General features: G+C 37.0%; 2 protein-coding genes across 2 annotated transcripts in view; both read right to left on the bottom strand.

The window, feature by feature from the left end:
* LOC131677573 (chondroadherin-like protein) overlaps nucleotides 1-25,419 on the bottom strand; it is a 224,226-nt gene that overhangs the window by 171,114 nt on the left and 27,693 nt on the right. The gene's annotated exons all lie outside the window — the stretch shown is intronic.
* LOC131695394 (uncharacterized) overlaps nucleotides 23,026-25,419 on the bottom strand; it is a 39,819-nt gene continuing 37,425 nt past the window's right edge. The window contains exon 3 of the mRNA XM_058983882.1: nucleotides 23,026-23,183. Coding sequence (XP_058839865.1) covers nucleotides 23,026-23,183 — 158 coding nt within the window. The remainder of the gene's footprint in view (nucleotides 23,184-25,419) is intronic.

Genomic DNA, 25,419 nt, shown 5'->3' with positions numbered 1-25,419 from the left:
GAATTGCAGAAAAAATACACATGGATCAACATGTTCACCCTTGGTAGAATCAATTTCAAATGTTTTCTGTGTTGAAACTATAACAAATTAAGAGAAATCGGCAAAACAAAAGTTTGTTAACAAATCTTATTAGCCCTATTCAAAAGTTGATATGGATTTGTAACTCTGCCCTCTTTCCTTTCAATATTTCAAAAATGCAACAAATAGTTCTCGGCTAAAACATGGGTTAGCCCCTTTCATATAGCAGCACACTTCAATCGGTAGTTCAATGCTTTCGCTATCGATGGCGTTACTATTCGTGAACTGAAATTTGCTCGGTTTTGTTGCTACCATATCGCAAACAAAGCGTCGTAGTAAAGTGTGTACATAATAGGAAGCGGAAGGTACCCGGAAAAGGCGGTACGTGTTTCTGGCTGATTTGTTGTGCCTGAGCAAATCCATCTTCTCGCTTGTAGGTGGTGAATTCATGGATGACTCTGTGTACGTTAAAATTGGGTTGGAGGAAATGTGCGAAAACAATATTTTTCTGGTGTTTTTTCGGTCTCGCAATCGGAACACTTTGAATAATGATAATGGCATTAATGTGATGCAGATTTTATCTCTTCCGAGGGTTTTTTTGAATGCACTGTGAATTCAACCCCACCCAGCCCCGTCGCAGCAACAACGGCTGGCCTGACAAGGAGATGATGTCTACATACATACATATATCGGTACACATAATCTTGGTCAAGCTATAATACTGATAGTTCATTTGACGGTGATGGTGAAACGTGACTTCCGGTTTTTCCGAACGTGTCGTTGCGTCGAATAGTGGATCTGGACTTGCAACATATTGGCCATCAGCTGGGGGTGAGCCGAAGGCCCCCATTGAAAAGACCCTGAACAGCTGCCGTGCTTGTGTCGAGCTTTTTGTTTAGCCAACGGATTTATCTCCCAGCTCGTCACGGATGACCGGTGTCGATAAGGATGGAGATTAATTTGGCCCGATAGGCTCTTCTCGAGCATGAACTTAATTATATCACGTAAACACTGACGGAGAGAAAGCTGGGCGATTCGCGGCGGTATCTTCATTGCGTTGGTAGCTCCGCTATCGGGTGATGGAAAATGACTCAATGAATGGACAGTTAATTTCGGATTGAGTGACTCGAACGGAGCGATAGCAGATTAATTTAGTTAATGAATTGAACTGAGCACAGATCTGTTCGTCTATTGATAGGTAGCTATTCAGTTTATTCAGCGGCTGTAATCTCTTCAAGTAATTTAGCATTTTTATCTGATTGAACCGTAGATTGTTGGTTTACCTCATTTTATGTCTAGGTTAAGGTTGTACAGAGAATGGGCAAAAATCTAAAACGAAAAAAGCAGTTTTTTCCACACCGTGTGTTAGATCTTCATAAAAATCAATCAGCTAATGTAGAATGTTGTTATAGTACTGCTGAGTGATTTTTATAAAGATCTAACACACGGTGTGGAAAAAACTGCTTTTTTCGTTTTCGATTTTAGCGCTTTCTCTGTTTAACCTTAATGACAATTAGGCAAATGGTTCATATATTCATCACAACTCCTGTTTAAAATTTCATTCTCCTCTTAAACAACTAGAAACAAGCAGAACCGTGGCGCGAACTTACTGAATCAAGCTTTTAGACGGTGAAATATTTTCCTTCAAGTAGAATTTATCATCCCAAAACATAGAAGATTTGTATTTTCGACTTTCAATAACTTCTTCTTTTTCAACTGTAAAGTGGAATTTTCAGACTGTGTAAAACAAAGTAAAAATATATTCTAATTCCCAGCAACTTTACGTGTGCTGGGGTTAAATGTTCTCAAAACTTGTCCCAACAAAATTTACCTCATTTTGAAGAATCTCAAACGATCCCAATAGCTGTGAATCTAAATCCGATTTGGAAGTTTTTCTAGGCAAAACGAGGATTTATTCAATAGAAAATTAACATGCTGCCAACGAATGGTTGAATCGTAAAATTTCAAGCAAGCATTCACGAAGGAATATTGGGAACGTGAAATAAATTTCAGGTCAGTGGTCCTTCAACATGGAATGTGGGAGTCTAGCGGGCAACCGTATTTTTTCTTTCATAAAACTTTATAAGTTCTTTTCAATTTGAGCTTCAAGCAATTCAGCACATTCCGAAATGTTTTGTTTCTCAGTTTCCGATAAGAAACAAAAGCTACCTCAAACTTTCTTCATTCTTTGGTAGATGTCATCATTTAGTTTACATAATCTTATTGTATACACGATCATCTGTATTTCTGACGACACATCGCCTTCAATAGCAATCTCTGACACCAACATCTTTTTACCCCAAACTACCCCGCACCCGAACCAGCAATAGACCATTGAAGTGCTCGAATAAATATGGAACAGCTGGAAATGCACATGTGGGAAGATCCATACTTCGAGTACTCCAGCGAGCATCAGCTTGCGAAAAGATACTGAACTGACCCGGGCAGATACAATACACACAGTTGCCGATTTGTTCTGATTCCGGATCCGCTGCAGTGTGCGATATGGAATGGTGTAGTACTGTGGCACCGGATTCTGGGGAAATAAAAACCGAAAAACACTTGAATAAGCGATTTTTCGCCTTCACACTTCACCCATTCGAACTGGGATGACGATTGCATCGAATGAGCTTGCCTTGCCCCAGGGTGAATTGTCGTGGGAGCGGGAGTGGGGTCGTTTGGTGGGTCAATGGATGAACTTTTTGTAGTGGCGTCGAAAGCGATAAATGAATACCCCCACGTAGCATGATATGCTGAAAGCTGAGCTGTCGATAGCCGGTTCCGGGATCGTGCTTACAGAGGAATCGATAGGTCAAACTGGTTGGCATGTGACTTTGTCAAGTAATTATAATTGGATCAATTATCATTGGGAGCATATGGACAATGCTGATGGTACTCTTAATTTCGATTGGGCACTTCGAAGCTCTACAACTGGAAAAGAACAATGCATGGAATTGTTTGCGGCATTCAGTCGGTAATTTAACTGTTTGTCCGATAGAGAAATGGTGAATCAGTGCAAATCATATTAGTCCTCGGAATGGTAGTATATGATATAATCATTGGTGCAAGTATGTTGATGAACATAACAGAGATTGTTACTGACATGGGATAGGCTTCAAGAGAAACGCTGAAACCAGACAAAAAGTTGAATCCAAGCGAACGCTCGACATTTTAGAGCATTTTAAACGATTTTTATTGACTACTGAATTGATAAACAAGTTTATTTCTGTGAATCCCTTTGTAATTCCTCAGGTTATCAATTTAGCACTGGTTGGAAATTACCGAATTGACTCATATTAACGGTTGATTATTTTATTTTGGCAAAGCATAATGCACACCTTTTGTCTGTACCGTTCACATTAAGCTGCAAATTGTTCGCGTATACGAACAATGTTGTCGGGGGTAGATGGGTGTAAAATTTAACTGCCACGTCCAAGGATGGTTTCTTTCGTATTAGGTTCTTTGTTGACACAGTTAACCTCACTTTGCTTGACAGTTCGCTTGTATTGTTTACATGGACTTAGAAAAATTTGTGGATGACTAGATTCACTCGACGTCACCGTAAAGTATTCAATTGAATACTTTACGCTGACGTTAGAAACGAACTCGAGTGTTCATTTTTCACAGTTCGCTTGTACTGTTTACATGGACTTAGGAAAATTCTTTATGATTTTTTCTTCGAGCAAATCTGGTTGTGCACAAATTTTTTCTAAGTCCATGTAATATGATAATAATAATAATAATAATAATAATAATAATAATAATAATAATAATAATAATAATAATAATAATAATAATAATAATAATAATAATAATAATAATAATAATAATAATAATAGATTGTAATAATAATAGATAGTAATACAAATTTTAATAATGTGAATAATCTCGACTAATATAAACGATGCAGGCAATTTTCATATGAAATATTTTGATGTTATCTTATTGATTTGGATGCCTTTTATTATTTATTTTATAGTACAGATTTTGCACTCTTTATGTTTTAGTATTATTTGTTCATTATTGTTTACATTTTAATGCTCATTGTCTCTTTTCTATTTATTAATATATATTCTTCACTCTTAGCTTCTATTATATACCCTTCATTTACTCTTTATTATTTTCTCTTTAAACTTCAAGCTTCACTCTATGCTTTATTTTTTATACTATATTCGTTGCATTTTCTTCTTTACTCTTTGTGCTTTACTCTTTACTTTTTACCTTTTGATCTACAAACGACGTTGGCTCTACTTTGTTCTCTATTTGCTCTTCACTATTTTTTTTCTGTTTTTTCACTTATTACTTTGTGCTCTTCGCTTGTTACTTTTTCGCTCTTTACTCCTTACTTTTTACTCTTTAGTCTTTTTTCTGTACTCTTTAGTTCTTACTCTTAATTATTTACACTTTATTTTTTGCACTTTACACCCTACCCTTTACTCTTTGCTCTTTACTATTTACTCTGTATCATTTGCACTTTACTCTTAATCACTTACACATTATTCATAACACTGTTCACACATATTTCGTCACTTTTGATTCTTCGTACGATCGACCATTAATCCGCCATAGTATCATTTGATATATTCATCTCACCATAGTTTATTTCACCCATTATGTTATGCCTTTACTCTTTAATCTTTATCATTTACACTTAACTCTATGCTCTTTACTCTCTGTCCTTTACACTTTACTCATAACTCTATTCCTCATCAATTTCTGTTTACTCTTTATTTTTCACTCTTTACTATTTACTTCACGGTCATTATTCTTTACTCATCTGTACTCGTTTCCCATGCTTACTTTTCACTCTTCATTCTCCACTCGTTAAACTTTACACTTAACTTTTTACTCTTGCCACATTACTTTTTAAACGTACCTTTTTACTCTTCGCTCTACATTTTTCACTCTTTTTTTCTATTTTCTATCCTTTCTGTTCTTTACTTTTACTCTTTACTATGTACACTTTATTCTTTATTCTTTTCAATTTTCACTCTAGTCTTTACTTTTCACACTTTACTTTTTATAATTACTCTACACTTCCCAGATTTTGCTATCTCTTTACGCTTAGCTGTTCTTTGCTCTTTACTCCATAGAGTTTATTCATTATTCCCTACTCTTCACACTTTATTCATTACTCTTCACCCATTACATTCTATTCTTTACTCTTTACTTTACACTCCTTACTTTTTAATATCTGGCATTTACACTTTACTCTTTATCCTTCACACGTTATTCACAACTCTTGGTTGATCGAACGACCAACCTTCAATTCGTCATTCCATCAAATGAGATCTTCATCCCTTTTCTGAAACTGATCACCAATGCTCACTCAGCATAGTTCGGTTTTCTATCTCTCCCACGCATTATCCATTGTAGTGCGCAAGACGTATGTAGCTATGGAACTGTCTGCTATAGCGCTTACCCCGGATCTCAGAACAAGTGATTTAAGCGCCACCTCTTACGAGGACCACTTGTCATGTTCTAGGTTGCTCGACCAGAAACCCAACCCCAGGGCGGGTTAGTTTACCAACGAACGAAACGAAACGGCAGCGGCAAAAGCCGAAGGGTACTCCGTCTCGCAGGACGATACTAAACAATAACCACAGAGTTCACAACTAATTTACCGAAAATTTACACCAACTCGTGGTTCTCATCACTGGCAGAATCCCTAGTAAACTACCAAATAACTAGCCAGTTTTAGAAACAAGGGTGGGGACTGATTTCTCCTGGAATTCTGTATGTAAAAGTATAGTATGTAGTGGGTGATTTTACCAATTCTAAAAAAAATGAAAATTTAGAAAATAAATCTTCTTCAGTTCTTTTGAGATTTTTTTTTAAATCGGTTAAAGTTTGGTTACACATTTCCAATTTCTTTTTTTTGCATAAAATAAATTTATGTTTAGATAAAACTACGTAACTTTCTAGTATATTCGATTAAAGTTTTCTGATCCGCCATTGAGTTACGATGGTGAGATCAAGTCTCCCTGGGGATCAAGTCTCCTCAATCTCTTCTATAGTGATCCAGTCAATCACGCAGATAATATTAGCTTTTCTAGGTAACACTCCCACAGCCGGCTGTTTGGAGTTAAAATTGCCTTTGTTTAGCAAACATATGATACTCTCGATAGCCGGCTACCCAGAGCTTAAAAAAACGTCAAAAACTAAACAAGATCGTTTTTTTTCGAGTGATCGTGTACTCGAAGATTAACTAAATAACTAAATAATAAACTATGCTTCACAGGTCGCATCGCTTGGGTTGAGCGAATCCTAGACATTATACCCTTCCTAACCACCAACTCTGCGACACTTATGGAAGAGTCTGATAAATTGTCGTCCTTCCGTTAAATAGATGCAGCGTCAACACTTCCTGTCTACCAAATCCTTTATCCTATCACTGTGAACGATGGAAATGGAGGCCAACTATCATGCTGTCGGGGTTTCAATATGGGTCAGATTGATATAAACTCATACTTACCATTTCCTAAGCAACTCTTATTAGAAAATCAGCCGTTAAGGTTAATTAGATCTTCATAAAAATCCATCAGCTGATGTAGAATGTTGATACAGTGCTGCTGATGGATTTTTATGAAGATCTAAAACACACATCTTCAACGAGTATTTCAGTATATCTTATCAGAGGACACTCTAAAATTGGCAAATTTCGTGGGACAAAGGATGTTTAGGAATCCCAAAGGTATCAACAATCCTTGGCTAAAGGGGATCGATGAAGGTTGTGACTTTCTTCTGGTGATACCTTGGATCATGTCAAATCATTGTACGTTGAATGCGTATTGGAGTCCTAGAGAGCGGTCACTTCACTTGTGGTGACGGTTATCGCGACATGTTATCTGGTCGTGCGTCTAGCGTGCTAGCACCAGATCTCCGTTAAACGAATCCCTTCGGCCTCGTTACAGTCCAAGATGTGCTGGCTATCCTCGATCTCCCCTATATGTCTCTCATATACAGATTTTAAAAGATATCCAAATTCAGTTATCTCTTCTGTTTTGGTTGACATACTAACAGCTACCTTTGAATCTGAATCCAAAAGATTTCCCAGCGGACTCAAGCAGGCCAGTCCTTATAACAGCATAGTGTGTGAGTGTGCATGCATCTATGAAAATTGGAAACATCAAAGGCAACTATCATCAGAAAATCAAAGCAAATCGAACAAAACAAAATCCAAGGAAAAAAATCTCCCTGAATCACTTCATTCGATCTTCTGTAACTTAGACAAATCCCACTAATTTGGATTTGAAAACTTGTGGTTGAAATCACGAGCCAAATTTGGAATCCATATGATACTTCAATTTTGTGTTATTATGACGAATTTTTCAAACGTAGATATGAAATTTCGCAACAATCTAAAAAAGTGTATGACATTCTGTGGTTGAAGTGTGAACAATTTGCATTAGGTCCTTCAGCATCACAGTAGTCTAACACATTGGAAAATTTAATAAAAACTTATTTTTATGAAACTACCCGATTTTTTTCGAAGGTCCACGTGGACATCGTAGGGAAGGGGGTAGGGATACAGGAATTGTCCACGCTTGTCCACGGAGGGGGAGGAGGTTTTTAGTCCACATGGTATATGAACGGCCCCTAATAGTGTATCTCCTTGTGTGAATTTTTAATCAAATAAAAGTTCTTGTATACACATTGTATATTTAGTTTTTTTTTTAAATATTTCTAACGGCATTCTTTAGTCTAAATAAAATTGCATTAATATTTTTTGTACATCGATCTGATTTCCTTGTTGTTGTAAATGTGTCAACATGTATTCCCCTTTATATTAAAAAAAATCGAATATCAAAGAAATCCTAACTATTTTCCCCACATTTTCTAGAAATTTCAATTGTTAGACAAAGAAATTTGGATCTGAATCAAAATATGATGTTGAAATTTCAGATGAATGCATTTTGTGTGCCAGATACATACGTTAATCTAAGGTTTTAGTTTGTTACAAACTTTCGAGTGGGTCACTCCCTCCTCGGTAATTTTCGAGTGGGTAGTACTACCCATACAACCCACGTGTTCCACCATCACTGCATGTTTCATATTTTTTATCAAATTGCAAAGTTGTGCAATTGCAGCAAAATAGCCTCATGCAAATTTCCGGTCACCAGTTTATCACGTTTTTTCGTGACACTAATTTCGTATTCAAAAGAATCCAAAAAAGCAAGTAATGTATCTGTTTGTGGTCCGCTCATGTACTTCAAATCCAAAACATTGGCTATAGTCCTGTCTCTCCGGTTGGTGGGTTCTGAAATTAACAAACATTCCGTAATAAGTATGTTTTCAGGCAAAAATCATCACCAGCTCACATTTAATATACTCATTTCAGGCTTCTCGCATGCGGAAAATCTGGTTGGCTTGCTGCTTAAGAAGGGTTTACCCAGTGGGAGTTCACCGATGCCAAAAGTTATTCATTCCCGTGGTACTGTGGCATTACGTAATCCTCGGTCCGACCGGCCTGAACATAACCCGGCCCAGTTTCATCCACGAACGAGTGTACGTGGAAACACTAGATCCTATGTGTGTGCACACTGCTCTTCCAGCAGTTGCTCTTTAACCTGCCGAGATAATCGCCAAATCTGGACCATCATCAAGCATGACGATGTTTGTTGATGAGAAAGAAAAGGCTGTGGCAAACACTAAACAGCCAGCATAGCCCTATGTTGCAAGAAGATTAAACCGGAGATCGGGATGGGGGGGGGGGGGGGTTGGAAAACATTCTCATTTAGAATGTTCCTCGAAGCAGGAGGTTGATGCTCCATTCCGTTCCCACGCCCCGTAATATTTCATCGCTATGTGAAAGGAATAGTTGGGCCGTGCGGGCGAAACAGCAGGTGCTCCGGAACGCATAAATGGTGACCCTTTCCGGTCTGTAGAACAAGCATAATATAATGGGAGATGATTTTCAGCTGCTGGTGCTGGGTGTATGGTGTTAATCGGTTGTGTAGAAGGTCGAACTAGAAGCCAGAAAACGATCGGCTAGGAAGTTAACATTTTATCATCATCATCGGCTAGGGTTCAGAAGGGCGCCTAACTGAGCTGTTTTTGTTTTCATTTGTGTCCTTAGAAAATCTATACTTTGGGACATAATTAGTTTTTGTTACTTCTACAGTAAGATTTTATTTGGGACAGACCAAACAATGTCTCTATTAATTATAACTCTTTTGGATGAATTTCACGAAAAATATCAATATTGAAGCGAGGTATCGATAGCTTCATTGAATCAAAAAGTTTTGCTAAAATCAATGGATTGAGTTTCTGTTCTCAATTCTCTTTAATCAACTTTCACTTCCAAAACTATTTCCACCCTCGAAACTTCACAAAATCCTCTCTTCCTTTCATCCGCGACCAAAAGTCTAACTTAGTTAGCTACTCGGCAACGGTTCAACCAAAACTATAGTGACTAAATAATCGAAACAAAATTGAATTACACTTGTTCTTAAACTTTATCGACAGCAGAAGCGATAATGTTTCTCCACGCCGCCGCTCCCGTTCGCTACACCAGAAAAAAAAACCATTGCTTCTTCATTAATATTAATGCTATGCCTTTGCCGTTTTCCGAGAGCTTCTTCGATGTCGCGCTATAAATATGAAAAGTACTCTACACCTCCCCCCTTGCCCCACCAAAAGATCAGTCCAACGAACAGGGTCCATCGACGAAAGGACGAACAGCACCAATACCGCGAACGTAACTTTGGTGTCTCGGCAGACTTCTCCATTTCTCTACTTGTTCAATTTAACCTTTTCTCTGCTTGTTCAATTTCCTTCTCGCAGGGCGGTCTCTTTTGTTGTAGTTTATTTTCTTTGTGAAAATCGTCGTCATCATTCGTCATCGTTTGCCATCAACGGCAGGCTGGCAGGCCAGCAAGGCTTTCCGCACGCCGTGCGCCTCTTGCAGCGTGGGGGTGCGGGGAGGGGGGCACTGGGTTTCGATAGAAGAAAAGCTAGCGCTGCACTTGATCCATGACTGGGAAGCCTGAAGCCTCGGAATGGCAAATAGCGTATCTCATGAAAAGGACTGCAGTATAATAGCTTGACTCATAATTTCAGCACCCGTTGAGTGGGAATCTGTTTCAATGGCGGGAAATGAGTGCGGACAATAAAAGCAACAAGCCGGGACAGTGACGCGTCCGCTGCAGACTGATCCGATGGGAAGTCGTCACGGACAGAGATGCTCCGTGAGATGCACGAATTGTGTTCCACGTTTCTGACCGTTTGAGCTAGTTCGGGACTGTAATCACATCTGTGACCGAATGTTTATGTTGCTGGTCCTCAAACGTCTGGTAGGGTCAAATGTTTACATTGTTTGAAGTACCACTATACTTTTTTCGCTACTAATGAGTGATAACAGAATTCTATGCGCGCATATTTATCGATTTTAGTGTGTCTACTTGGACAATTTCAACCTGACGCATTTTTTTCAACGTGCATTAATTGCGGTAAGCTTGAAGCTAGTTGGTACCGCCGCACGGTACTATCTTTGATTTTGGGCCTGAGTTTAGTCCGGTCTAACACGTTAGTACCTGTCATTGCAGAAATGGCTGCATCCTGAAGCTAAATGAAAAGTGTAAAGGGACGCCACATTCCTCTTGCATACATCTCAATAATTTGAATCAACTTTTCGACCTTTATGTGCAATATTATGGCCCATGTTGCACACAAACCATATGAGGGCAAGTAAGCAAGTTTTATCCCGTACGAAAAACAGGTATAATCGAGTTTTAAATGTCATTTTTTGATATTCTTTATCGTCCTATCCATAAGGTGCTGCACGCTCATTTGAAAATGCCATGTCGAAGAGTTATATTGCAGGTTAGCAGAAGTCGAATCATTTTGAAATTAACCGTAGAAGGAAATTTTATAATTGGATGCAGAGCTGCATTAAATAAAAATTGTTTTCGTTTGTTAGTTTACTTATGGCTATCAAAATGAGTGAAGCTGTTTAATTTACCCACAATTTTTTAGTTAGTTTAACTAGAGGAAAAGAAAAGAATATATAATCACAATGTGTACCCTTTTCTACTTCTTCTACTCTTCTCACAAAGAACACAATAAGCAAGTGGATGTTTTTTGCCTTTCTCATATAGAAAGGTTATGCAATCACTCTGAAAAACGTCAACCTAATCCCGGCCCGGAGGGCCGAGTGTCATATCCCATTCGACTCAGTTCGTCGAGATCGGAAAAAGTCTGTATGTGTGTGTGTATGTGTGTATGTATGTGTGTGTATGTGTGTGTGTATGTGTGTGTGTGTATGTATGTGCGTATGTGTCAAATAATGTCACTCATTTTTCTCAGAGATGGCTGGACCGATTTGCCCAAACTTAGTCTCAAATGAAAGGTGCAACCTTCCCATCGGCTGCTATTGAATTTTGGATCGATCGGAATTCTGGTTCCGGAATTACGGGTTTCAGAGTGCGGCCACACAGAAATTTCTCATAAAAACTATAGGAAAAATTAAAAATAGAATTTTTATTTTTGATGCTAAATGTATTCAAGGTGCATAAAACGTCGAGATTTGATGCAAACACGAAAAAAAATTGACGAAGATTCACTTTTTTGGATTTTGCACATTTTTGCCTTTCTCATATAGAAAGGTTATGCAATCACTCTGAAAAACGTCAACCTAACCCGGCCCGGAGGGCCGAGTGTCATATCCCATTCGACTCAGTTCGTCGAGATCGGAAAAAGTCTGTATGTGTGTGTGTATGTGTGTATGTATGTGTGTGTATGTGTGTATGTATGTGTGTGTGTGTATGTATGTGCGTATGTGTCAAATAATGTCACTCATTTTTCTCAGAGATGGCTGGACCGATTTGCCCAAACTTAGTCTCAAATGAAAGGTGCAACCTTCCCATCGGCTGCTATTGAATTTTGGAACGATCGGAATTCTGGTTCCGGAATTACGGGTTTCAGAGTGCGGCCACACAGAAATTTCTCATAAAAACTATAGGAAAAATTAAAAATAGAATTTTTATTTTTGATGCTAAATGTATTCAAGGTGCATAAAACGTCGAGATTTGATGCAAACACGAAAAAAAATTGACGAAGATTCACTTTTTTGGATTTTGCACATTTTTGCCTTTCTCATATAGAAAGGTTATGCAATCACTCTGAAAAACGTCAACCTAATCCCGTTTTTTTTCGACTCGCATAAGGTTTCTGGATTTTAACAGGGGCGTAGTTGATGGTTTACGGAGAGGGGTTACACCCCCCTCTACTGTTCACTCCCCTCCTTTAAAAATCTCCTTAAATCACCCCTCAGACCACCACCTCATACCCCTCCCTTTCAACCCCATTATCTTTAAACCACCACTATATTACAAAGCATACCAATTTAAGCTGGGGAGTCGTTCGTTCATGGGACTTTCGCCCTCCTTACATACCCATCCCCGCATGACAAGTTAGCAAGCAGATAACATTGATCTAATGCTGATTAGGCCAATGGAGTATGATATTTTTTTGTTTCAAGTGTTTCACCGTCGACACGTAGCTCATCAAGTTCGTGGCTGGCATGCCATTGTGTATAAGTGCAAAGTGTACTAAGAATCTAATGGACATTTCCACAATTATGTTGAACATAAAAAGCCTCCGTGCCATAGTTTAGAGAAATGAGAAAGGCACAATTGCACCGCTAGGTGGATTAAAACAGGTTTTTTATATTTTTACTGCTTTCGAAAGAATACAAACTAAGATTAAATAAAAGATTGTATGACGGCAAACAATCTGCTACAAATACTCTCATTTTGATCGTTATTTAAATAATATTGAAGCTTGCTTATATTGTTTCACTATTTATAATTTTCCATCAGATCTTGGACGATTAGCATTTCCACTGTAGAACAAATTGTCGTTTAATTCTTAGTGATAGAACAGAAACGCACAGGGTTTTAAAGAAGTTATGAAAGTTGAGACTGGACAAATGACTTGCAAAAATGACACAAAAAGTTGAATGCGGAAGAATCGCCTAAATCGTGTCGGAACTTAAGGGGGTTGTGTAAAGTATTATCGGCAAAAAATTGGATTCCTTAACTTTTTTACGATGCAAAGATTGTCTATTCAGTCAGGCGCCACGTCGAAAACTGGTTTTGCGGTGTACACCATAACTCAAAATCTGCTGGACCAATCGTTGATACATTTGCATAGTTGTTTTTAACATCACTCCACAAGTAACTAATGGAGCTTTTATTTCTTGGTCGATTTTCGAACTTTTCGTAGCACTTTGAAGCCAATGTCCGATTATTGCTAAAAAACGATGAAAATGCTATTGAAAAAATAATAATATCAAGCATTTTGCAAAAAGCTTTTGTAGTTACCTGGGCAATGATGTGAAAAAGAAAAACTGTGCAAAATTAAGTACGATTGGTCCAGAAAATTTTGAGTTACGGTTTACACCGCATTTTGTCGAGATGCCTCCTGAAGATTCACTGTCTGCATCAAGTGTCAGGTTCAAGTTATATCTGTCAATTGATGATCAGACAGATTGCAGACTATAGGAAGTAATTAATTGTAATTTATTATTTTGTAACCGGGATTTGAAGCTTTCTCAATTTTCGCACGACGTCGCAAAATTTCGTTGAATTGAACGTTTTAGCAATCCAAGATGTTGAAAGCTCAGCAATTTGGATTTAACCAATTTGACAGATTTACTTCGTTGAAAATCAACTTTTGAAGTTGTCAAATTCTCAGCTCAATTACTGAACTTTTGGTCTATATTCATGGTTAATGGAGTAGTTGGGTAGGATGGTAAAATAAGCCCACCAGTCTGAAATGTCAGATTTCTTTTCCAATGACCACATAATTATCTGAAGAAAATAAATAATTGTTTTTGGCTTTTTCATGTGCTGCAGAACAGCAACAAACGTTTCCAAAAACGGTAAGCTTCCATTATTGATCTTAAGCATTTCATTTAATTTGAAATAGATTTGGCTGAACAGTCTGACTACTAAATATAATGTTAGAGAAGCTTTTTCAATCCTTGGAGTGGCTAGAGACTAACAATACAACTTTATAACGTTCACGATAGTATGCACCACTATTAGCAAAATAGTGAAATGTTTACACTACAGAGTTAAAACATGTTATAATAATTAGCAACAAGAAAAATGTCATCGAGATAGCGTTAAAACACGTTTTTACATGTTGTGTGAACGTAGTATTAGCCACTTGAATCTTAAATAATTCTAATGTTACTTTGTTTAAGCTAAATCGAGGATTCCAAAATTATTTTAACAAAATATAAATACGTCAGACTATTAAATGGCATAAACAGTGAATTTTCTATTAACCTCATTGTACGGTTTTTAACATTGCCGTGTACTGCTGATCAGAACGCAGTAATGCAAATGGCAGCATCATGTTACCGGAAAAAGACAAAAATATGACATGCTCTTCTTGCGCATACTTCGTTATTTTCAATCCTCTCTTCGGCTTTCTTCTGGATCAATATGGCTCTCTTTGCTCGCAATATAGATGGCAATAAATAAGCCAGTTTTAATAGAGCACTCTAGTTAGAGTGTGGCCAAGAGGCCATGACGTATCCAAACGAGCATGAAATTTTACGTATTCACAACAGAAATACGTCAGATTTCTGCTCGTTTGGATACGTCAAACGCGTCTTGGCCGCACTCTAACTAGAGTGCTCTAAGTTTTAACAGGTAGGAAACACAAGCACCGTCGAACTATATTTACCTGTATTTTGATTTCTCTGTCCTTTCCTTCTCTCTACACGCTTGATTCCAATTGCTCATCGAAGAGTTACAGGAGAGCATTTGGATAAATCGAATCGATTATCTCATATTCAGATCAAAGATGTTTTTTTCAAATTCGAATCAAAACTGCAATAAGAATTGTTTTGATTCTTTTCTTTTACATATCGCTGTGAGAATAAGTGGGATCATTTTATTCCTTAATATAAATCAATAACATGTTATCACGAATTATTGCCCATATATCTGTCGTATCTCACATCAAAGAAAGTGAATAACGAAAAAAATAGTTTTTTTTTTCATTGGATAGATTCAAATAAATAACAATCGGATGTAGATCGTAAAATGCACTATTTTATAAATTTTCTTATTTTCACTACCAGTTCAAAAATTGAATCAGAATGTTAACTGCTTACAAAGTAACTCTATAAATACCCTAAGCAAATATTAAATAAAATATTTTATATATACGCATTTTTCCTATATGAATAAACTCACAGTAAACATCCAAATAAAAATATTTTATAATTGATTGCGAACGCGACGGCGATCAATATATTTGTTCGTAAAAATATATTACTAGGATGCTGAAAACTTTCATTTCTGTTTATTTATAAAATCGTAGAAATTTTGTTAGCAAATAAAATCGTTCCAATCTGCATTGATGCATTACAGAAATATGCAATCAACAATATGAAATATAACACTTGTGATCATTCTGTCAAAGTTTAATTTTTTGTTTGACCTTTGTTTACTTTTTATTTAAGCTTCGCTGAAAAAACGTGTACAATTTTAATTCGCAGAGTCTGATCTAACCTTTATTTATAATTGATATTTATTCCAAACTTGTGAAAATTAGCTTGAAACGAATATAAATATTCTCCCCCCGTGTCGGCAGGTATCGTGTTCAATTAGAATGATATTCACAGTTCATTTTGAATTCAAATTGAAATATTTCAACCAATTTTTTAATCAAAGTTTAAAATAACTATCATGGCACCAGTTACAAACGATGGTTCAACCAAAAGAGATTATAACTACTAGAGGTCGCATGTCGCTGTTAACACTGAAAATTTATCATCTCGCTCTTACATATGCTAGGCCCATTAGTTTGACACATATTGCCCGGGTTTAAACCTGTCAAAGTAATGGAATACAATATGCTAGAGCGAGACCCCATGTTGCAGTCCGTGAATACATGGAGACAGTAGTGCTTTGCTCCCTCTAGTAGTTATAATCTCTTTTGTTCAACCACTTCAAAATTATTTTCTTTTGTGCATTAAATATTATGTCACTACAAAAAGCTGTACATCATCGGCCAATTATAAACTATCCACCAAGTTAAAGTTCTAATATCACAAACATATCAGTTACATGGTGACAAAATTGTTCTCACATGCTATGGAACGAGACATATGACGAAGAAAAGCTATTTTACTGCAAAAAAATATCGGAATGAAAAACAATTCTCCATGTTGTCTAATTTACTCATTTTCTTCAACATGAATTTGTTGTTTTTTAACATTGTCGTGTATCGCAGATCAGAACGCAGCCATATAAATGACAGCATCGTTGGGTTAAAGCTTACAAAATAGTTTAGGCCGGTTTAAAAGTTAGTCCGGTTTAAATATAGTTAGTACGCGTTTAAGCTTACGGCTATAAAAAGAACTTGCACACCCCTCATTTTAAAGAGGTATGCGTATAGCAGTATAGCATTACGCCTACTGTTTGATCTTGCTCTTCAGTTCTTGAAATGTTGTCGAAGCAAGAGAAGCAATAAAAGATAACCTGAAGAGAAAGGAATAGAGCAAAATGACGATAACCAGCATAATGCCAGAGAACGATCGCGGAAGCTATCGTGATGCAGCATAACGAAACGTTCAGACAGACTTTAAACAGTTTCCTGAACTGGACTATCATACATCAATTGGAAGAGGAAAAGGAGCGGAGATATTCAAACATATTAAGCTGTCGAAGTTAAAAGAAATATCTCGTGTGGCAGGCCATATGCTCCAGTGGCTTGAAGAGCGACATTTGTATCACATCCGGTTCCGTCAACCACGAAATATATTCGCAGGAGTGCCTGGAAAAACGTTTGTAGACTTTCCTCAAGCAACACAATTGTTCCGTTCTTTTGTGGCGAGGAAAGGAAGGCTGTGCAAAACTTGACGAAAGGAGTCAAACGAAAGGTCTGACAATGCGCATTCGCTAAAACAAAGCTTGAGTTGCTATTGTTTTTTTTTCTGTGAATTGAGCTTCCAAAAGAAATTATTTTTACGATTTTTACATTATACAGGACCTTTGCCGCCTTTTTCGAGTTAGAAAAGTCTCTTTAGAAAAATCTCTAACCTTATGGGTTGGGAATCGGAACCAACCCAAGTAACAATTGAAGTTTTATAACATGCTACAAGTGCAATCTAAGTTTTATGAGGGGCTATAAAACTACCATAAAACCTCAATTGTTACTAGGGAGGTGCACTGCGTACAATGCAATCGATTTTCCGACTACGCTATGCCCGCTCCATTTGGTTTTTTAATAAAAAGTTTGCCCGATTCGCACACCTTTGACCAATTTCTGATAGTAACTCCCCTTATATAAAAAAGCCACGACTCCGTTAAGCGAACGCATTTAGCCGCATCTAATTAACGATTCAAAAAATGCGTAGCTAATAGCGACTTAAAAGAAACACCAGAATGCTTACATTGAAAGGGTCAATCTCAACACACCTACATAAAAGAAACACTAAACAGGATCTGATACCTGAATAGCATTCTGTTTGTATTTCAACATTTTCGCCTATTATTTCAAATACTATTCAGCTGCGAAGCATAACATTCGCTCCTGTTGACGGTACCGATGCTGAATGACGGAACCATTGCCATTGCAAATTGCTGTTGGTCTAGTAAATTATGCAACGATGTCATCTTCTGCATGGCATTCCGTAGTGCATCTTGGCCTGTCCTGTCCTACCCTGTCCCACGTGCCGAGAACATCTGTACATGATGCGTAGCTGCTCAAACCGACAGCCACGACGAAGTTGCTGCTAGCCTCAACTTGTCAGTCATAAACAATCGCTTTAGCTCTTCTCGGATGCACTGATCGGACGGTTCAGGTATACGTATGTAGGTACCTACTTCATCATGGTTCACGATGCAGCCGGTATACGATGATACACTTGAACAAACACATGTCGGCACAAACAGACGGATTAGTTGCAGGGATGAGGTGTAGGGTTTATTGTTTTTTTCACAAGGACACGAGAAGTGTCTGCTGTATACTGATTTGTTCGTGGGAAAAAAATGTTGCATTCAATTGACTTCAACAGTCTATACTGAAGAATTGTTTCAATCTTAGTAATGAAAAGTACACGGAATTACATACTGAACTACATAAAATTAAGTTATTTTGACTCAATATTGCGACATCGTTCAGTATGGTAAATTTAGTTATGTGCAGCAAAATAAAGGGCGAAGTAAGATTTACAAAAATCTATGTAGCCACTTTGAAAAATTAGTTTTGAATTATTCATACGTCACAGCTTGTCGTTACAATTGTGAGGTAAAGAATGCCATGAAGAAAATTCTTTAAATCGCAACACCTAGCAGCATGTAATCTGAAATCCATTCTTTCCCTACGCTACCATAAACAAAACAGTGTCTTTTTACCCATAAACAATGGGAACAAGTCATAAATACAATTAAGTTACATCCAATCAATATTAAGCGGACTCTGCACGAAATATTGACAATATATTGTTGGTAACTTACAAATATAGATTGTGCAGAACCACAAATAACAGACATTTATCATCTATTCGAAATGTGTGTAAATAACTGCTACTAAGATTTCAAATTAATCAAACGTCTGAAGAACGTTTGGAAAAAAAAATGCAGGTGGCGCAGTGATCGATGAAATGCAGTTGGAGTGCAGCTGTCAAACACATGTAGCAAACAGTTGCGTAGATGAAGATAGTGAAACACTGTTTTCTTGGTGTTTACACTGCTTTTTTAAAAATGTTGATTTAGTCTAAATCTCTGTTATTTGTGGTAGAAATCAGGCATGTCCAAACACGCCACCGCACCGCGTGCTGCATTTTACCACCGCAACCGAGTGTATTGAAATGAGCACCCCAAACCAGTGCTCGATGCGAAGCACCGATACACGATAAACGAAGCACCTGTGTCGGTGGCGGTGTTAAATTTTCGATCCGGTGCTTGGATGCTTCGGAAAACACTCGGGCCGGGTGCTTTAAAATTTCTGAAGCACCGGAGCCGAGCGCTTTCAACTTCGGATAACACCTCGGAAACTCTTTGATTTTGCACCCGTATCAAAGCGAGAATGTTTAAGCCCGCTAGCATATGCACAAAAAGAAAGAAAAAAAGATTTTTCGGTGCGACGGAATAAAAGAGAACAGCAAATATACTTCTATTATCACGGCAGTTTGATTTTTAGTTAGATATGTAATTATAAAATATCCAAACTCGATGCAAGTATAGATCGCGGATGGTGGATTTTTTTTAATTTTGCGTCTTGGAAATACTAGTCAACGAAAATTCTATTTCTTCATCTTCTTGCAAATGTATATCAAATTGAAAGCAAAAGATATGAACTTTGCCATCGATAAACATCTTTTTATTTTTTTATGATCCCAATCTATACGGATAACGCACATATGGTGCTTAGCTCAATTTGAATCTATTCCTATTGCCGCCATTTGGGGCACACGTTTCGAATTTTCGATCAATCAATCACAAGTATTTCACAGTATTTGGATAATTTTTATTATACGAAACTTTGTTACCAATTTTTAGACATTCTATCTATAGCTGGTCGTAATAATAAAGTATTGAGTCATTTCATGTCGCAAACTCTATTACAATATTTAGCTAAAATAGTGATGAACTGCCTCATAGTGCTTTTTAGGCTGACAAAATGGAGACACTGAAAAAATCTGTTTATCCGGTTACCAGGTTGTTTTGAAAAAAGAATTAATTTCAATTAGAATGTCAAATGACAGTACTAATTTTATCATTGCGGTCAATAAAACGTATTTTCAGAGGAGCTAATCTCATATAAAATTGTGGCCCTTCGCTAAAACAAGGTCATGTATAAGGTGATCATATTTCGCAAATATTTCATATTCATTCCAAGTACCCCGTCCTGGTAAGTTAAAAGGGAGGGAGGCTTCGCTTTACTCTAATGGAACTGGAATTGTTCATATCATTTGTAGCAAGTTACCTACTGCAGAGAACTTCAATTTTCAAAATTACTTGAAACACGTTATCGTATGTAAAGGCGTTAGGGCACAATCAAGGTGCGCCCATACGATTTATTTCCGCTTTATACGTCATTACCAGTGCCATTACAAAACTTTTAACACAGCACAATGCATAGAAATGAATTTTGGCCGGACTTCATTACTTTTCTGGCACATCCAACGGCGTCCGTGTGTTGACGTAACGTTTGGTTCGCAGTACTATAGACTTATAGAGCATTAATCTAGAAAAAATCTACGTTATCATAAATATCGCTAGCTAGTGTCCTAGTCCTTATCAGTTCTTCGATAGTTATACTATATAAGCTATATTCATTATTCCGCATGTAAACTCAATAAAACAAAGACAAATTTAGTTGACAAGATGGTAAGTGATCAACCAAACCACATTCTGAAGTGATGCAGTTTGACATCTGAAGACTAGATTTTTGTCTTGCTATATTCTGCATTTTTAATAATTGAACTACCTTGTCCTTTTTATATCTATTCTGCTTTAAGGTATAAAAAAGCCAGCTTCAAATGGGTTTTTACAATTTGATCGGCAAAATTTAATTTCTGCATGCATTTTAGATGCATAAAATTTTATTTGACTGTCTAAAGAGATTTAAATTCTTGCACAGTATAGTGGGTGTGTAGACTTACCAGTCATAGAGAGTATAACTGTACTGGAAACAGTGATCGATGTAAGGATATGCGATGATTTTTGCTGATACGGTCGGACATCTATCATCGACATAACTTTTTATAGTCCGTCGGAGATGGCAAACATGAGTTGGAAAGTTTGTGAAAACTAAAAGCATATTGACCACCAGACCATCCAGTACAATATTGGTCAATGAAGTTATGCTTTGTGTAAGCACTACGCACAAAAGAGACTCCTCTCACTTAAACGTCGAGAAGTTAGCTAAAGCATGTAACACCACAACACAAACGAAAAGCTCATTAATTTACTTTATTTTTTTAGTAGTTCAAAAATTAATTGACTTACACCAGAAAATCGAATAACAGACCAATGATTTCCCGGATAATGCGACCTGTAATACATTAAATACACCTTAAGTTTGTTTGAGAATTCATGCACAAATAGCTATACAAAACTGAAATATATCATGAACCCGTTAACAATATATTATATAAATGAAAAGCAATTGAAAAGACAAATCACACCTTGGAATTTTACAAATTGAATAGAGCCAAATTGATACATTTACATTTAATATATTTTATTTTAGATTCGATTACCCGGGGTAAGATTTTTTAAATCCCCGGATATTCGAATCTGATCTGTTTATTATTTGGAATAAATTTCCCTTTTTCCACAGCAAAACAAAAAAAAATTATGTGTGCATACTTTGCATCTATAAGATGTTAACAACGTTCTTAAGAAATGATACTTGAATTTGGCTTGGTTCGTCAATAGACCATCGGTATAATTTGTGTTGGGTTTGTGTAAGTCATAGAAATTTAAACGCGTATGTAAATGATATGTTCCCACGCGAGTTGATTTTATTCGCTTGCGTATTATCATATGATAAGTTGTTTCTTTTTACTTTTACTGTAAATTTTGACAAATGAACAGTACATTTGATTGAATTTATTAGAATGACAAAATAGGATGATTTGTATTGAACAAAAACCAAGATCTAAAAATTGCAATACAAACTAGTTGGACCCACTACCATTTGCCCGAAAGGTAGACTGAAAATATTGGTCTTAAAGTTTTTGTTTAATTCATACACGGCACTCATGAAGTCATTTGATGGTAGCTGAAGCTGCAACTTTAGAAATTTTACTAAAATACTACAATTTCATGTTTGATTTAACCTATTCGGAAACTAAAGAGAATTTCCACAGATTTTAAATATTGATCTTTCTACCTAGAGTTAAAAACTAAAATGTTTTCTCAATCAGTAACATATTCATTTTCCAGACTGATTTCTGGAAACATAATTTCTTTTTGAAGTTATGACTAAAGCTGAATACTTTACAGGATACTTAACGACCTTGACTTATACTACTTTTTCAGAAATCATATTTTTATTAATTTTATAATGACGGGACATTATTTTGAGCATTTCGAGACAAATGAAAAATACAACCGTCAAACTGGGAACTTGCAACACTTCTGTTAATGTAAATTTAGCAACAGTAATAATAATTTTAACAATTTGGAGTCAAAAGTCTTAAAATTATGCAAAACATATGAAAGGTGTTGACCGAATAAAAATATTTAAAATCAAAATGTTTTTCTATCACGCATTCCTATTTGCTTTTCAATTCAATTTAGGCGCATATGTATTTCCATACCTGAATAAAATTTTCAAACTGAGCTATTTAGTACTAAGTAGCGGAAAACTTTGACACTTTAGTCTTTCAATGATACTTTTAGTAATACAAATGTGGAGGTTACAATCCAATCGCTATTAATCGTTAAATAGTTAGTCTCAATATTATTTTTTTTTTGTTTTTAGAAGAGAATTTTCTCTTATTTTTAAAGAATACAAATGACCGGACGATATTTAAATTTCGAAGTGCAGAAGAATCTTTTTAATTTTGATACTGAATAAAGGTCAGTTATGGTCTTCAAACGTAATACTCGGACTGAGGTTGTTTGATGTAAGAGTTGGCTAAGATGTACAATTCGACTTCAGCACCAACGCCAATTTAAATCCATTCATTCATCTATTTATAATTCCTACATGCATACCTACTTAATCCTTCCTTACTGTATAATGCATTACAGATTCTTCATAAAGTACCAAGCTCGTTCATGCATATGAACGCACAAATTGCTTTGAGCCACTTACCAAGCGACAGCAATAGCGCGGCGATAATCGCTACCGAAATATAAGCTGCCGTGTTTTACGAATTTAAAAACACTCGGTACGGTGCCTGCCGATATCAGAAACACCTCGGTTGCGGTGCCTGCCGATGTGAGATGCACCTCGGTTACGGTGCCTACCGAAGTCAGAAACACTCGGGTCGGTGCTTTGCCGAAGCAACGAGCACGGTGGTTAAATATCATGCGCTGGCACCGACACCGGTGCCTTGGTATCGGCGACCGGTGTCTGCTGTTGAGCACCGGTACGGCGTGCCAACTTCAATCCTCTTGGTGGCGTGTTTATTGGTAGAAGTGCCCACCGTGCAGCACCGTTCGGTGCTTTTGCCATGCCTGGTAGAAATCATGTACGAGTGGTGTATTTTAATTAAAACGCTTCATGAAAAACTCTCCCTTTATCGTTTTCTGGCAGAAGAACGAAGACACCACATAATACGTACAATAGACTTTCCAGAAAATGATGAATTATTGAACACTCAATCAGCCATCTCTGAGTAAATTCCTAGTCTCACCAGGAGTATTGAAGTAAATCAGACAAGTTTAGCTATCGGACCAACGTACCTGAAGTCTGTATGGGATTTTTCGACAATTTACAAGCAGAAAACCCACTAGCTCGAGTTTTCACCACTGGATGGCACTCTATGTATCTCAGATTGTCTCTACAAGTGAAAATAAGAAAGATAATTTAATTATTCACTACTTTGTAGAAGACTGCAAGTCAATCCGGTTTTGTTAGAAAAAGTTATTAAACTTTTAACGTGATGTCTGAGTCAGTTTTGTATGGGGCCTAGCAGCACATGCTTGTGGATCAGTACTCGAGTCATGTTTTCGTTAGAAAATTTATATTTTATTTTATATGAGACTGACCCATGCATGAGTTCATGCAAGCAAGTTTCTAATTTGGAAAAAATAATAACTCTGCCATTCTTCAACCGATTTTTGTGATAAATAGGCCGTTGGATACAAAATTGAATGTTCTGTCTCTAGAATTTTATTAAAACAAAGATGCTTCTTTAGAAGAATGTTGAGTAATTTACAAAATTTTCACGGAAAAATCGCAAAATTATGGTTGTTTTCAATTTGTTGACCCAAAACCGCAAAGTGTTTTTAACAAAAGAACATAACATAGCATACCATTGGAAAGGTCATTTCTTCTTTGTATTCATAATCTCGCGTCGGATGAGCACACAAAAAGAGATATCCCGGAAAGGGAATATGATCTTGGAAAATACGTAAAAAATATAATGTGAGTGGAGCTGTAGTATAGCTCTGCGACAGAAACCACACCATTCGCCATGTGTATTGGTGTCCATTAGTAAGAAAAATACTCATCAATGTCAGTCAGGTAAAATTTGTAAGGAAGAGGTTAAACAGAGGGATTGTGGGAAACCCATATAACTGCGGCATGACATGGCGCTACCGTATCGCTATGCGAAAAGGTTATGTGTTTTCTGACAACAAATTGTACGAACAGTTGATTAGATTTAAAGGTGAAATTAAGCTGAAATAACAATTGGTACAGAATCGTAAGCTCTCTTATAATACAAGCATAGAGAAACCATTTGCTCTGTAGAGAGTATTATAGTTGAATTTTTGTTAAAAGCAGTGCAAGGCAATATTTCGTACACTTTCCTTTGCGAAAGGCCGAGCGGGATTGGATAATAAATCGTTTGCCTTAACCAAATTGCCTAGGCATAGTAGAATAGCATTGCAATCGGCCAATACGAATTGTGGTCGAAAGCTGGTTATTCCAGTTTATGAATAACAATCACTGTTACTTGCCTTCAGTCTTGTTGACCAATGCTTTGCTGCTTGTATAATTTCAATTATCGACTCTTTGCTGGATACGGCAGATTCTTAAAAAATGTGCTGTTTATTTAATCGGCGACACGTTGTGCACAATTTTCTGCAGGAGGACGGAGTACGGACATACCTTCCTTGAAAAGTGGAATATTGTTCGAAAAAATCCATCATCGTTTCGGTTACATGATTTCTGCCTAAGGTTTTGTTGAAATTTTGAACGAAAAAGATTTGCACGCGCCTAATTCTCGAGTGCGCGAACTGGATACCTCCACCAACAGCCTCATCCAGGTTCACAGCTGAACATAGCTTTTGTTGTTCTCGCTCTCCTGGCATTCTAGTTGCTTGTCCGGCCAACTGTAGTCTGCCGTGCTTTTTTTTTTATTACGATTATAGAGGTTTTAACCTTAAGGTCATTCGCCTCTTCGGGTTAGAAATATCTCTTATGAAATTTTTTTTAACCCTATGTGCGGGGTCGGGACTCGAACCCAGGTGCGCTGCGTACAAAGCAATCGGTTTACCAACTACGCTACGCCCACCCCCACTGCCGTGCTTTATAAGCATTGCAATGGCAGCATATACTTGATCTGCATGTTTGCACACAACAACCAGTCGATAAGTCCTTAAGCTAGGAGATTGCAGTTGAATGCGCAAACCGCAGAAGATCCCAAGTACAATGGCTAACCGCTTTTCATCTCATGGGTATCTACGCTATCACATGTCACTAATGTCTCTTGTGTTCCAAAACATATGCACTCGTCTACAACAA

The sequence above is a fragment of the Topomyia yanbarensis genome, chromosome 1 (assembly GCF_030247195.1).
Source record: "Topomyia yanbarensis strain Yona2022 chromosome 1, ASM3024719v1, whole genome shotgun sequence".
Lineage (NCBI taxonomy): Eukaryota > Metazoa > Arthropoda > Insecta > Diptera > Culicidae > Topomyia > Topomyia yanbarensis.
The sequence above is the reverse complement of the archived record's forward strand: the minus strand, read 5'-3'. Positions and strand labels throughout refer to the sequence as shown.